At 33.7% G+C, this 13,887-nt stretch overlaps 1 protein-coding gene across 1 annotated transcript; it reads right to left on the bottom strand.

The window, feature by feature from the left end:
- Positions 1-13,083: 13,083 nt before the first annotated feature.
- LOC120184911 (acyl-protein thioesterase 2-like) lies at positions 13,084-13,683 on the bottom strand. Its single transcript, XM_039189266.1, has 3 exons — positions 13,656-13,683; positions 13,427-13,531; positions 13,084-13,259 (listed from the first exon to the last, which is right to left on the bottom strand). Exons 1-3 carry the CDS (start codon positions 13,681-13,683, stop codon positions 13,084-13,086), a joined length of 309 nt encoding a protein of 102 aa, XP_039045197.1.
- Positions 13,684-13,887: the final 204 nt, after the last annotated feature.

The following is a 13,887-nucleotide window of genomic DNA, read 5'->3' as shown; positions in this document are numbered from 1 at the left end:
CTGAACTTACATTCTCTCCTGTTTTTTCACTGTACTTTCAATTTTCTAACTTTACAGGTTAAATCATTTTGCTCACTCCGTCGTTAACTTTTTAACGGTGTTATGACATGACACAAGGATCAAAACGACATCGTTTTAAAAAACTCAAATATAAATTAAAACGACGTTTTAAATTTTCTACTTTGTAAATAAGGTGATCAGTTGCCGTCGTTAGTCACCATGTCATTTTTCATTCCAACCATCATTTACCGTCGTCGATGGTGGTCGTTCGGTCTCAAATTTTATGGGTCGGTTCATCTCGACCTTTTGAGGTCGAAGCTACTGGTTGTTTTTGTCGCAACCGTCTTTCGGTTGTGCCCCGGAATTGGGCTTCGACATGAAAAATGGATTGAGAGTCGCCACCGATCATTTACTTTACGAAAAGTGGGTTGATCGGATACCTTATTTCTTACCTGATCTGCGTCTTACCAGTGATATGTCGGATCCGGGAGTCGGTTACGGTCAAGGAAGGATTAGTATCCATGAACCGCCCTTTCGGTACTATGTAATTTCCAGTTGTCTTTAATTAAGAAAGTTGAAAGTTTAAATTGAAAGGTAAAATAACGATCCAAAACTTACATTTGATTGATTGAAAATGTACCCTTAAGAAAGTAAAAAAGTCATGTTAGATAAAATAGTAAGAAATTAATTAATTAAATTAAAATGAAATGAAAAGAAAATAATATGATAAAATAAAGAAAGCAAAGATAAAATAGTAAGTAAAAAAATAAATAATAAAATATATATAAAAAAGAAAAAGAAAAAGAAAATAAATAAAACAAATTAATAATAATAAAGTACGGATAATATATATATATAAAATAAATAAAAAAGTAAATATATATAAATTAATAAATTAAATGACGAAAAGAACATATACACATATAATGGTAAAAAAAATAAATAAAGATAATTACAATATATATATATATATAGTAACAATACTAATAATGATAATAAGTAGTTAAAAAAAGACAATCACACCGAAAAGAGAAGAAAAAAAAGTAAGGTTTGGTGAAGTATAATTGACAGGAAGAAAAAAAATGATGAGGGTGGGGACAAAGTAGGTAGATATAATTAACTTGTATAGAATATATATATATATATATATATATATATATAATAATAGTAAAATGTATATATAACAACAATAATATCAATAAAAAAAGAAAATAAATATAATATAATGATAATAAAAAATATAGAAAAGTAATAGAAAAATATATGTATAATATTATAAAATATAGCACTTAAAATAAAAAAATCAAATATATATTAATAATAGGTATAAAAACTAAAATATTTAAAAAGAGCATACACACACACACACACACATATATATATATATATATAACAAAATAATATAAAAAAAATACAAGTAATAATACAGAGAATAATAAAAAGAAAGAGAAAATAAAAAATATAATATAATAAAATATAAAAAATATACATATAATATAAATAAGTAGAATAAAAGGAAAATATAATAGTAAAAAATAATAAATATAATAGTAATAATAAAAATGCAAAGAAAATATATATATATATATATATATATATATATATATATATATATATATATATATATGGGTAATACGTATATAAATAGAGAAAAATTAAAAAAGTGATAAATTAAAAATAAAATTAGCAAGTATGTATATATATATATATATATATATATATATATAAAACTAATTAAGAGATTAAAATGAAAGGAATGTAAATTAAGTGGGTAAATGTCAAAGAACATTGAAGATTAAAACCGGCAAAAATAAAATAAAAATTCATTTTTTGATAAATTTTCGTACTCTCATTCCAAAAATGTAATTTGTTTTTGCGAAATAGCCTCTAGGGAGCGTAGATCTGAAATCAAAGTTTCGAAAAAAACTCCCTCTGGGTCATTGGCTAAAATATTTGTCTTTGGGGTTCTCCAAAAAAAACACGATTAACAACGCATGCAAGTGAAGAGTAAAGAGAAACAAACGAAAGATAAAAAAAACTTTCACCTTTATTACTTCGAATTGTTTATAATAGCTTTGCCTTTGTATTTTCCGTATTTTCCGCTGTATTTTGTCTGTAAATCGTGTCTTACAATAGTGAGTTACAATCGCTATTTATAGTGCTTGTGGATCCTATCTTTAGGAGTTTAAATCATAGTAGAATTCTATCATATTTTTAGGAGTTTAAATCATATCAAAATTCTATCCTATTTTTAGGAATTTGAATCCTAGTAGGACGAAAATGTGTGTTGACAGCTGCCCCTCTTTGCCCATAGTCGTGTAACGGGGATAGGGCAAAGATTAAAAGACACTTTTCGTTCGGTGGAGTTGAAAATTGACTCTGATGTTTCAATAACTCCCTGTCGAATTGAGTTACGGATGACTCATCCGTCATGAAGCCGAGTTCATCTTGAAATGATATGAAATTGAAGCCGTAGTTCGGAATTTGAATCAGCACGTGGCTTCTCGTTGCCCTTCGGTCTTCTTCTCGGTTTAAAGACTTTGGATCGGAATCGAACTCAGAAATCTTCATTGACAGATAGCGTTTGCTTGAAAATGGTTGCTTGTCACTAAAGCACGGTTAACCCAGGTCCTCTTCTCGACTTGAAAACTTCGACTGCAACCGGAAAGTAATGCGATTGATGTGTCATCGAGCTGAATGGAATCGAACTCGATAATTTTGATGGCAGAGAACCCTTCTAGCCTTGGGTTATGCTGTAAATGATGTGCCTTGGAGCTGAGCGTAGTCGAACTCGAAGGTCTTTGTTGACAGATATTCCTTCTTTGAGTTGGATATCCTTCGTCGTGAAGTTGAAATCCAATCTAAAGATGGATGATGCTTGTGTGCACGATTCCCTTCGTCATGAAGTTGAAACCGCGGGTGGCCCATTCGTCGTGAAGTTGAGCCTGAAATTGGATATCCTTCGTCGTGAAGTTGAAATCCAAGTAAGTAGCATTGTTCTGAGTCTAATATCCTCCGTCGTGAAGTTGAAATTGGCTCTGGAACCGGGAAATTGTTTGTTGACAACCAGACGTCCCTTCGTTGTGAAGTTGAACTTGTGTTGTCTCGAGTCCAATATCCTTCGATGTGAAGTTGAAATTGACTCTGAATGAAATTTTGTTGACAATCAGTCGCCTTTTCGTCGTGAAGTTGAGCTTGTGTTGCCTTGAGTTCAATATCCTTCGATGTGAAGTTGAAATTGACTCTAAAATTGAGAAGTTGTTTGTTGACAACCAGCGGTCCCTTCGTCGTGAAGTTGAACTTGCGTTGTCTGGAGTCCAATATCCTTCGCTGTGAAGTTTAAATTGGCTCTGAAATTGGGAAATTGTTTATTGACAACCAGCGGTCCCTTCGTCATGAAGTTGAACTTGCGTTGTATGGAGTCCAATATCATTCGTTGTGAAGTTGAAATTGGCTCCGAAATTGGAAAATTGTTGTTGACAACCAGCCGTCCATTCGTTGTGAAGTTGAACTTGTGTTTTCTTGAGTGGCACGATATCCTCCGTCGTGGATGTTTGGCTTCGAGCTAGATATCCTTCGTTGTAAATTTGAAATCTACTCTCGAGCAAATTGTGAGTTCGAGAGAAACTTTCAATATGTCGAGTTGGTCAAAGTGTAGCTTCTTGCTGCTGAGTTAAGCAACCAACATGAATCTTTAAAGGTGCTTTTGAATCGAGTATCCTTCATCTTGAAGTCGAAACTTGACTCTAAAAGCTGCAAAAAATTATGTATGTGGAAAATGATAAATATGATGCTCTAAAATGTATGCATAAGATGCATGTAACATGAATTGGTTATATTTTATCTCCTGAAAAAGGTCTGATAATTTGCATTAGGATGTTGAATCCCCAAATGATGCCCCAATATCCAAAAATACCCCAATATTTGATGTTGAATCTTCAAAGATGCCCCAAATGTTCCTCATTTCTTGCTTCAGCATTGATTCTGAGCATGGGTTTTGTGTCTAAAAGTCACATGTCATTTACCAAGATCCACTCTAGAGAGACTGTCTTGTTGAAAAAATGTTTTTCTTTCTCTTTTATTTTCAAAGTTATGAAAATATCAATTAAAAGAGTTTTGAAAAATATTTGATCCAAAGTTTTGAAAATATTGTCACTTTCATGGTTTTACAATTGAGACGAATCATAAACTAGAGTTCATCGGATATCAAAGAATTAATTATACTGTTAATCCTTTAATGAATTATAGCTATTTGACAAGTGCCAAGATCAAAGCTATTTTTGGGAAGTGGTTAAGTAAGGAAAGGATAAAAAAAAATCTCAGGTTATTATGTTTGGTCAAAGGTTTGACATTTGATGCTAAAAGGTTTGACACTTGATGCTCAAAGGTTTGATGGGGTAGCTTGCATGCTCCTCTTTTGGAAGTGTTCTCCGACTCCCAACTTTCATGGTCATATTTGGATTGTACGATGCCTTATTAAGGAATTTGTGTGATCGCCTCAGTTGCACAATTTTTATATTCGAGCCGCCTTTTCAGGTTTTCAACTTGAATCCTCCTTTGGTTTCAAGACGTTATTCAGGATTTACGTCTTGAACCCCCTTTGTTATTTTTCTCTACCATGCATTAATTACATTGTTTTTTGCAAACAAAGATTAATCCTGATGGGCGGGATGAAATCTGAAGATAGTCTCTTCTGTTTAGAAATCCATGTATAATTAGAATGGACTTTTAAGGCACGTAATGTAGGCCATGGTTCGTGGTTACAAATGAAAAGGATAAATAGGCCCAAACAAGTGTTTCAGGGTATTAAACCAATGATCAATTCATTCTGATGCCTTCAATCTTGCTTAAAATGTTTCTCTCTCTTGATGCTCTATGATCTTCGAGTGAAGTGATTCAGTGATTCGGGAATGATTGTGCTTGATCAATCTCATAGTTTGAAGCTTGATGTGCTATTTGTCTTTAGGAAATCTTTGCATGTGCTTTTTTGTCCCTTTTTCTTTTTGATTTTTGTTCTTTCTTTTTTCTTTTCTTTTTTTCTTTTTTGCTTCTTTTTTTTTGTCCTTTTTGTTCTGATTGAATCTTCGCACTTGGCATTTGGTTCACCTTTTGGTATCTCATCTAAATTAATTTCTTCGCTCATGTGAGCATATTTCTTCCACCTTGCCCCCCCAGTGTGGAGGGTGATCATTGGTTAAGGTTGAATCAGAAGAAAAATACTACAGGCTCAAAAGGGGACACAAGGGATATATTTTTTTCTCATGTTGTGAAGGGATAAAGAAAGAAAACCGTTCATCATTTCATACATGTAAATCTTCACAGAAGAGGTATCCCCAGGGGGATAGATTTTCAAGATTAATTCTATTCACATGAAAACAGTGTAATTAATGCATGATGAAATTATTTCGAATGAATTCTTCTTCTTTTTTCCCCAGATGTCTCAATGTTCAGGCTCCCCGCAAGATGCCCCAAGTTGGTTCTTTAGAAGAATGCTCATGTTAAAATGAACAACTCAATGCCTTGGGTTTTAGTGGTAAAAAAGGTTATTTTTGAGTCTAAAAAAACGGTGGTGTGATCTTATTGACTCAAAGAAAGGTATGAGTGTATCAAAAAGATAAAGGCAATGTTCAAGAATTTCAAAAGGAGGTAATGTCAAAATTTCGTCTTTTGGTAATGACCACGAGTTGTTTTGGGCAAAGAATCAAGGTATTTTATTCTGGGGTTTGAGACAGGGTAAGAAAGGTTTAATCTTTCCATATACCAAAAATCTATAATTCTTGAAGAATTAAAAGAATCATTAATTCATTTAATATTCGAAGAACTAAAGATTAAAATTTGTTCAATTGCTCCACCTTATAAAGCATCATAAATTCAATCATTTAAAATATTAAGCAAACATGAAAGATCAAAGACGTGTTCAAACAAAACAATCCTCTAAGTGAAAATGGTATATGTCATGCCCCATTCTTCGACAAGCGCCTTACAGTTTTCAAAGGAATGTTTGGGGCTTCTTATGTGGTAACAGCTAACAGCTTCAACATCGTAGCTCTTAGGATATGGGGATTCTTTTCTTAGATCATCATGGTAGGCTTTGTCCAACAATCAGCTGATCAGGCTCCCACTGTATTGTTTTCAATTTTTTCTTTTGATGTTACAATCTTGCTTCCATTTGGTGTCATGTGGTTAAAACCACATCGAATCCTCCATGAAGAAATTTCATGTTTATGAATAAAATAAAATGTAGATGCACAACGCAAAATGAAAAAAAAATGCATGAAATGTTCGAGGCATTGATCCAGAAAAATGTCCATTATTATAATTAATCCTTATTTTGACAAAAATGTTTTATCTTGTAAGAGACATAAAAACAATCAAAGGTACATTCGGACTAAATCCTCTAGACCCCGAACAACTTCCAGCAGGTTGACAAGTCTTCTGTTTTCATCTGTCACTGTTGTATGCCTTGTTGGACCACTCCAGCTTCCCTCGCCAGGCCGTGTAGATGGCGAGCTGCCTTCTGTACTTGATCCAGGAAATCTCGGATGACTGCGTCTCTGGCTTTCACCATTTGTTGTGCTTGCTCCCAACGGAAACGCCATTGCAAACCCCCGTTGAAGGGCACTATCTGAAGCTCACTCGCTTGCTTTTTGAAGATATTGTTTTACCATCTTTCTCATATTGTTTCTCCAGATTAGCCATTTGGATTCTCAAGCGTTGGATTCTCATGAGTTTTCATTGACTTTATCTTGGTACCCCTTTCTCAAGTCTTCAAGCTCAAAATAGACTCTTTTCTGCTCCCTTTCCAGTTTCTCTGCTCTATCTTTATGAGAATCGACATCTAGTTTTCATTGATAACGTTCATCTTCAAGTTCCTTAACTCTCTGTTTCAGCTCATTATTCACAGCTTCAAACTCTGCCTTGACTATCTCAAGTTCAGAAGGAACAGGCCTGAGATGTTCCTTTATGGTTCGGGTGTCTTCACAGTCTGACATCGAGATGCTATCATTTTTTCTCAATCTTGGCCACTCCATATAATCCGGAGTAAGCATATCTCTGGCAGCCACGACATCCATCCGGGATACTTTCTTCCATGACTCGTTTGCCTATTTGATCCTCTTTTTATAACTGTCACTGTGATACACAAACTCTGATGTAGATAATCCGTATGTTGCTGGGATAAACTGACGTGCCCCATAATGTCTAAGTGCTAACAACAGAGCATACCCAACTGCACCCCAAAATTCAAGTAAGATCATAGTGTCAGAATCCCCAAATCAGAAAAGAACGTCACTGAAAAACAACCAGGGGGCTCTCCAAGTAATATCCCAGTCCTGAAGATGAGTGAAGACCTTCAATCATTCTTCCTTCAAAGCGCCTTCATGCCATTTCATAGTGATGAACTCTCCTAATGGTGAATAGGTAGTGCTGAATTGGCGGTAGGCAATCCCGTTAGTCTTCCAGAAGTGGCTGTGAATCCAGACTTGAAGGAGCTGAACACATCCAATGAACCTTCCTCCATCAGTTCTTCTGCAATGATTAAGAGACCGAAAGGTCTCGGCTAAGATGGTCGGCGCTGGGTTGACTCGCCTTGGAAGTTGTTCAAATAGTTCTATTACGGTTGCGTCGATGCACCCCAAGGTCTTCGAAAAGATAATCAAACCGTACAGACCCAGTGCAAAAAGATCTATAGTCTTCCATTCATCAGGGTGGTTCTTCATTAGTTGCTTTATATGGATCCACTCGATTCCTTCCCCGTTACCTTTGTGTCGAAGTCGATCAGTCACCCATTTTTCATCAACCCTTGCAATCTTAGCTAGTCCGTCCTTGAAAGGCTGACTCTTGATGTGTTTGATATATGCCCTCTCTAGTCTGATGTTTTCGCAGCGTAGTAAGGTAGTATACTCTTCAATTGTGGGCACCATGTCCTCCCGGTTAAAGGTGAAACAACTATATCTCGGGTTTTAGAATTGAATTAATGCTCGGAGCAGGGGCTCATTAGTCTTGACATGGAGTAAGAGGGCAATATCACCATATCGTTGGCTGAACTTCTGCTTTCTGTTATTCCCCCAACTGTCCCAAATGTTTCGCAACTCTTGGACATCATTCTGTTTCAGACTGACAGAGGCATAGCTAATCAGCTCTGACACGTAGTTCTCCTGAAGACTGTCTCCCTTCTCTTTCTGAGTCATCTCGGACCATAGTCGTGCCTCGGCGTTTTTAATCTCTTGTATTACAACACCTTTGTCCATTAATTCAGATTATTTTGTGTGTAACAAACGCTTTTTAAGGATCAATAGCCTCTTGTTATGATGCAAATGATAAAAAAACAAACACAAAGGCATAAATGTTAGTAAAGTAAATAAATAAATAAATAAATGTCGAAAGGAAAAAAAAGACATGGTTAAGGTAAAAATATCATAGGTTTCGGAAATGTGGTTTCGGGGTAGGCTCTAATTCTCCATGGTCTCCCAGTTTAGGTTCTAAAAATGGTACCCGAGTTCTCCTTGCCGGTGCTCCCTTGGGCTTGCCGGTGCCCCCTTGGGCTTGCCGGTGCCCCCTTGGGCTTGCCAGACCCTTAGTCCTAAACCCATCACAGGCTTGTGTGGACTAAGTTAAACTCGAAGGGACACATTCCCTTATTCACGCACGATGAATAAATTCACACAAAGGCGTCGCTTTCACCCCCACTTAAAGCAGGGTTTGGAGCTCGAGTTTAGAGCCTTAGATGAAAAATCTTTAAGGGTTGAAATCATTAAAAAACGGTCAGTACAACTATTTACTCGAAAATATAATCAAAAGTAAGTAATAAGGATCGAAATGTTACCTTAAAATTTAAACTTACCCTTTTCATTAAAAAGACAACTGGAAATTATCTTAGCCTGACTCACTTACCTGTCTCCCTAGCGGAGTCGCCAAGCTGTCGTAAACGTCTTTCGGTTGTGCCCCGGAATTGGGCTTCGATGTGAAAACTGGATTGGGAGTCGCCACCGATCATTTACTTTACGAAAAGTGCCCTATCTGCGTCTTACCAGTGATATGTCGGATCCGGGAGTCGGTTACGGTCAAGGAAGAATTAGCACCCTTGAACCGCCCTTTCGGTACTATGTAATTTCTAGTTGTCTTTAATTAAGAAAGTTGAAAGTTTAAATTGAAAGGTAAAATAACGATCCAAAACTTACATTTGATTGATTGAAAATGTACCCTTAAGAAAGTAAAAAAGCCATGTTATATAAAATGGTAAGAAATTAATTAATTAAATTAAAATGAAAAGAAAACAAATTAAGTAAAATGATAAAATAAAGAAAACAAAGATAAAATAATAAGTAAAAAAATAAATAATAAAATATATATAATAAAGAAAAAGAAAAAAAAAATAAATAAAACAAATAAACAAAATAATAATAACAAAGTACGAATAATATATATATATATAATAAATAAAAAGTAAATATATATAAATTAATAAATTAATGAAGAAAAGAACATATACACATATAATGGTAAAAAAAACAAATAAAGATAATTACAATATATATATATATATATATATATAGTAACAATACTAATAATGATAATAAGTAGTTAAAAAAAGACAATCACACCGAAAAGGGAAGAAAAGAAAGTAATGTTTGGTGAAGTATAATTGACAGGAAGAAAAAAAATGACGAGGGGATGGGGACAAAGTAGGTAGATATAATTAACTTGTGTAGAATATATATATATAATAATAGTAAAATGTATATATAACAACAATAATATCAATAAAAAAAGAAAATAAATATAATATAATGATAATAAAAAATATAGAAAATTAATAGAAAAATATATGTATAATATTATAAAATATAACACTTAAAATAAAAAAAACCAAATATATATTAATAATAGGTATAAAAACTAAAATATTTAAAAAGAACATATGCATATATATATATATATATAATATAAAAATAATACAAGTAATAATACAAGAATAATAAAAAGAAAGAGAAAATAAAAATATAATAATAATAAAATATAAAAATATACATATATAATAAATAAGTAGAATAAAAGGAAAATATAATAGTAAAAATAATAATAAATATAATAGTAATAATAAAAATGCAAAGAAAATAAATATATATATGGGTAATAACGTATATAAATAGAGAAAAATTAAAAAAGTGATAAATTAAAAATAAAATTAGCAAGTATGTATATATATATAAAACTAATTAAGGGATTAAAATGAAAGGAATGTAAATTAAGTGGGTAAATGTCAAAGAACATTGAAGATTAAAACCGGCAAAAATAAAAAAAATTCATTTTTTGATAGATTTTCGTACTCTCATTCCAAAAATGTAATTTGTTTTTGCGAAATAGCCTCTAGGGAGCGTAGATCTGAAATCAAAGTTTCGAAAAAACTCCCTCTGAGTCATCGGCTAAAACATTTGTCTTTGGGGTTCTCCAAAGAAAACACGATTAACAACGCATGCAAGTGAAGAGTAAAGAGAAACAAACGAAAGATAAAAAAAGCTTTCACCTTTATTACTTCGAATCGTTTACAATAGCTTTGCCTTTGTATTTTTCGTGTTTTCCTCTGTATTTTGTCTGTAAATCGTGTCTTACAATAGTGAGTTACAATGGCTATTTATAGTGCTTGTGGATCATATCTTTAGGAATTTAAATCATAGTAGAACTCTATCCTATTTTTAGGAGTTTAAATCCTATTAAAATTCTATCCTATTTTTAGGAGTTTGAATCCTAGTAGGACGAAAAGGTGTGTTGACAGTTTTATCAAAAAATATCTAAAAATCCGTGAATATCGACTAAAATATTTCGACTTTCTTACTTTCAATCTCTAATTCGTGGACTTTTGGATCAAATTCTATCAAAATGGATGTCGGATTCAGACTCAAGGTTTATAGGTGAAGGGGCATATGAAATTTGGGATCGAACGGTAATCATCTACGACAGTCGACAATGGCTGGTAATAACATCCTGTAGCCTTCTGTTTTTATTATATAGTTGGGTGATCAAAATAGGAGAGAGTAAAGTTCAGTGAGGAACGATGTAATTTATCATTTTAGATTAAATAATAATAAAAAATATACACCGTCACAACGTTAGAGAGATAACAAAAGAGTGAGTAAAATGATTCAATCTGTAAAGTTCAGTGATTAAATTAGAAAAACTAAAAGTATGTTGAGTAAAATAGGAGAGAGAGTAAAGTTCAGTGAAGAACGATGTAATTTGCCCTTCATTATATATAATTTTTTATGTTTCAAAATTTTGTTTTTTATTAACGATAAGTATAAGACAATATATGTTTAAGGATAACTCTCAACTTTTCGACATTAGATAATCACACCCCTAATATTTATGATGCTTGAACTCGAGTGTTCAAAGAATAATAACAATTTCTTTATTACGAAGGTCACGCTATCTTTCAACATATTATTTATGTTAGATTATATTATTACAAAAATATATGTAAGCGATTGCAAAGCATAAGTATGGGACGTGTGAATCATGGATATGGATTGCCATTTCCATATTTTCCGTGAATAAAACATGGTTTGCGATTAATGGTGATTGGAAGGCTTGCGATTTAGGCGGGATTCTAAGAGACGAGTCTGGCACAGTGTTAGGATCTTTTCAAGAAGCTCCTGGTCCGGGTCATTCTTTAATGGAATTTAAGGTCATTAAACATGGTTTAATTTTCTTTGAATCTTCTAGTTGGTGCTCTAAGAGACGGTTGATTATTGAGAGTGATAGTAAGTTGTTTGTGGAGTGGATTAAGAAATTGCGGATAAGATAAGGAACTTGGAGGGCGTTATTCGTTGGATACCTAGGCTAGCAAACTTAGAGGTAGACGTTTTAGCAAAGTCTGAAATTGGCTAAGATAGGGAGTTTTGGTTTAGTTTTGCTTTTTTCTCGTTTTTTGGTTTTATCTATTGTACGGGGCATAAGTTTGGTTGTAATCATATGCATTGTACTACTCTTTTATTAATAAAATTTTGAGGCACTTTTTTCTTCTTTCCGCTGATTTCTGGAACACCTTATGGTGTTCTAATTTCTAACGAGACCTCCACTTCTTATCAAAAATACATTGTGATGAATGTAGATGCGGCCATGTTTATTGATTTTTTTGGGTTTTTTAAAAATTTGATTTATTTTCTAATTATATATTTGGGATTTTGTTTTTACCTAAATCTAATAAACTGTTGACATTTTGGGTTTTCTTTTCTGATTACATGTTAGTGTTGTTTTAAACCGTTATTTCATTTGCAAAGGTTTGTCGGTTCTGCATGTGACCAATTCATTTTTATGTATGCCTGGTTTGGTTTCTCTTTTTATGTTTTTCTATTTCTTTGCTTTCTAAGAAAAATTATTAAAAATAAAATTTAGGACATTGTATTTTTATATTATTTGTTTGTAAAAGTAGTTTCTATATATATGTCTACTTTTACAAACAAATATGTCTTCTTGCTCTATACTTTACCTATAAATATGTCTTCTTTTCTGATCTCTTTCATATGGGAATTAATTTTTTATGGAAATTGTAATGTAGGTTTGGGACTCGGAAAAGAGGCTCTTGTCTCATGCACATGTCTTTAAAGAAGAAATTACATCTTTAGCAGTTATGCAAACTGGTCCCTACATGCAAGTCTATCTTCGGTTCTTTGCTCTACTGTAGGTTATTTCAACTTTCAAGAGAGCACATGCGACAATTGAATTTTTCATATCGATTTAATTTCTGAATTTGCAGGTATGTTGGAGATTCTGATGGCAACATCAAGGGTTTTAAGATTGAACAAGAAGTACGTCATGTTATACAAATGAAATACACTATACCTTTTCGGCTTCTCATGGTAAGTAGACGTACATATCAGCTTAAGATTTGAAGTGTGTTAAGCATTATCGTGCATCGTAATCTTTTAACAAATAAACTTGACAAGGCTCAAGCCTTACACGTTCTTGTTTACTCTCTAGTCTTGGCTTGATGACAGTGACATCATTATGCTCTCCTTGACTACAAAATCCTCTTAAATGAATAAAGGATGCTACATGATTCATTTGGAGTTTCCTAATGGCTCCTTAGAAACCTACTATGCTCTCCTTGACGTGTGAAATTTTCCATCCGCTAAGTCCTACTACTGTGCTCAAGTTGGCAGGATATGGATTGCCATTTCCATATTTTCCGTGAATAAAACAGGTCGCGGAGTATAAAGAGGTTGCTGCACCCGTACTGAAACCTCCAATACCTAGTTTAACTGGAATTTGAGAAGGCCAGGATTAGAACAATGTCAAAAACAATTACAATAACTAAATACTCGAAGGGAAATGGAAAACACTCCCCCCTCGCGAATAAAAGAAAAAAAAAGAGAGAAAAAGAATAGCATCATAAACCCTCATAAAAAAAATATGCGAGGAAACATACTGTCAGCGGGCTCTGTTGATAACAAATTTGCAACATGAGCTGCAGCAGCATCCAAACCCTCTACATCATCAGGAGCATCTTCTGAAAGGTCTCCCACATCGAACCCTGATATGTATGTCATCTTTTAAGGACAGCCATCAAAGACGAAGGTTGAAGAGAGTGAAGCATAATTCATCTTGTTTCCTTCATAAGAGACTGCATCAGTATAGAATTTTAAGAATATACTTACAAGCAGTTGATGGAAAGCCACCAAACATAGAATTCTCCGTGAACCACGGCTACGAAAACGCCTCCGGTGGACGGGGGCTCGAACATGACATCAGACTTTCCCGTGTCCAGAAAGCCTGCAAAAAATGGGATGGACAGGCCATCCGAAAAACAAGCCAAGGTACCCAGGAAAACACCAAGCCATAGAGCAACGAGCATGACCGGTTTGTTGGACCAAAAAACCTGTGCTGAAT

This window comes from Hibiscus syriacus, unplaced genomic scaffold (assembly GCF_006381635.1).
Source record: "Hibiscus syriacus cultivar Baekdansim isolate YM2019G1 unplaced genomic scaffold, ASM638163v2 tig00112977_pilon, whole genome shotgun sequence".
NCBI lineage: Eukaryota > Viridiplantae > Streptophyta > Magnoliopsida > Malvales > Malvaceae > Hibiscus > Hibiscus syriacus.
This window is presented reverse-complemented; position numbering and strand designations above follow the sequence as displayed.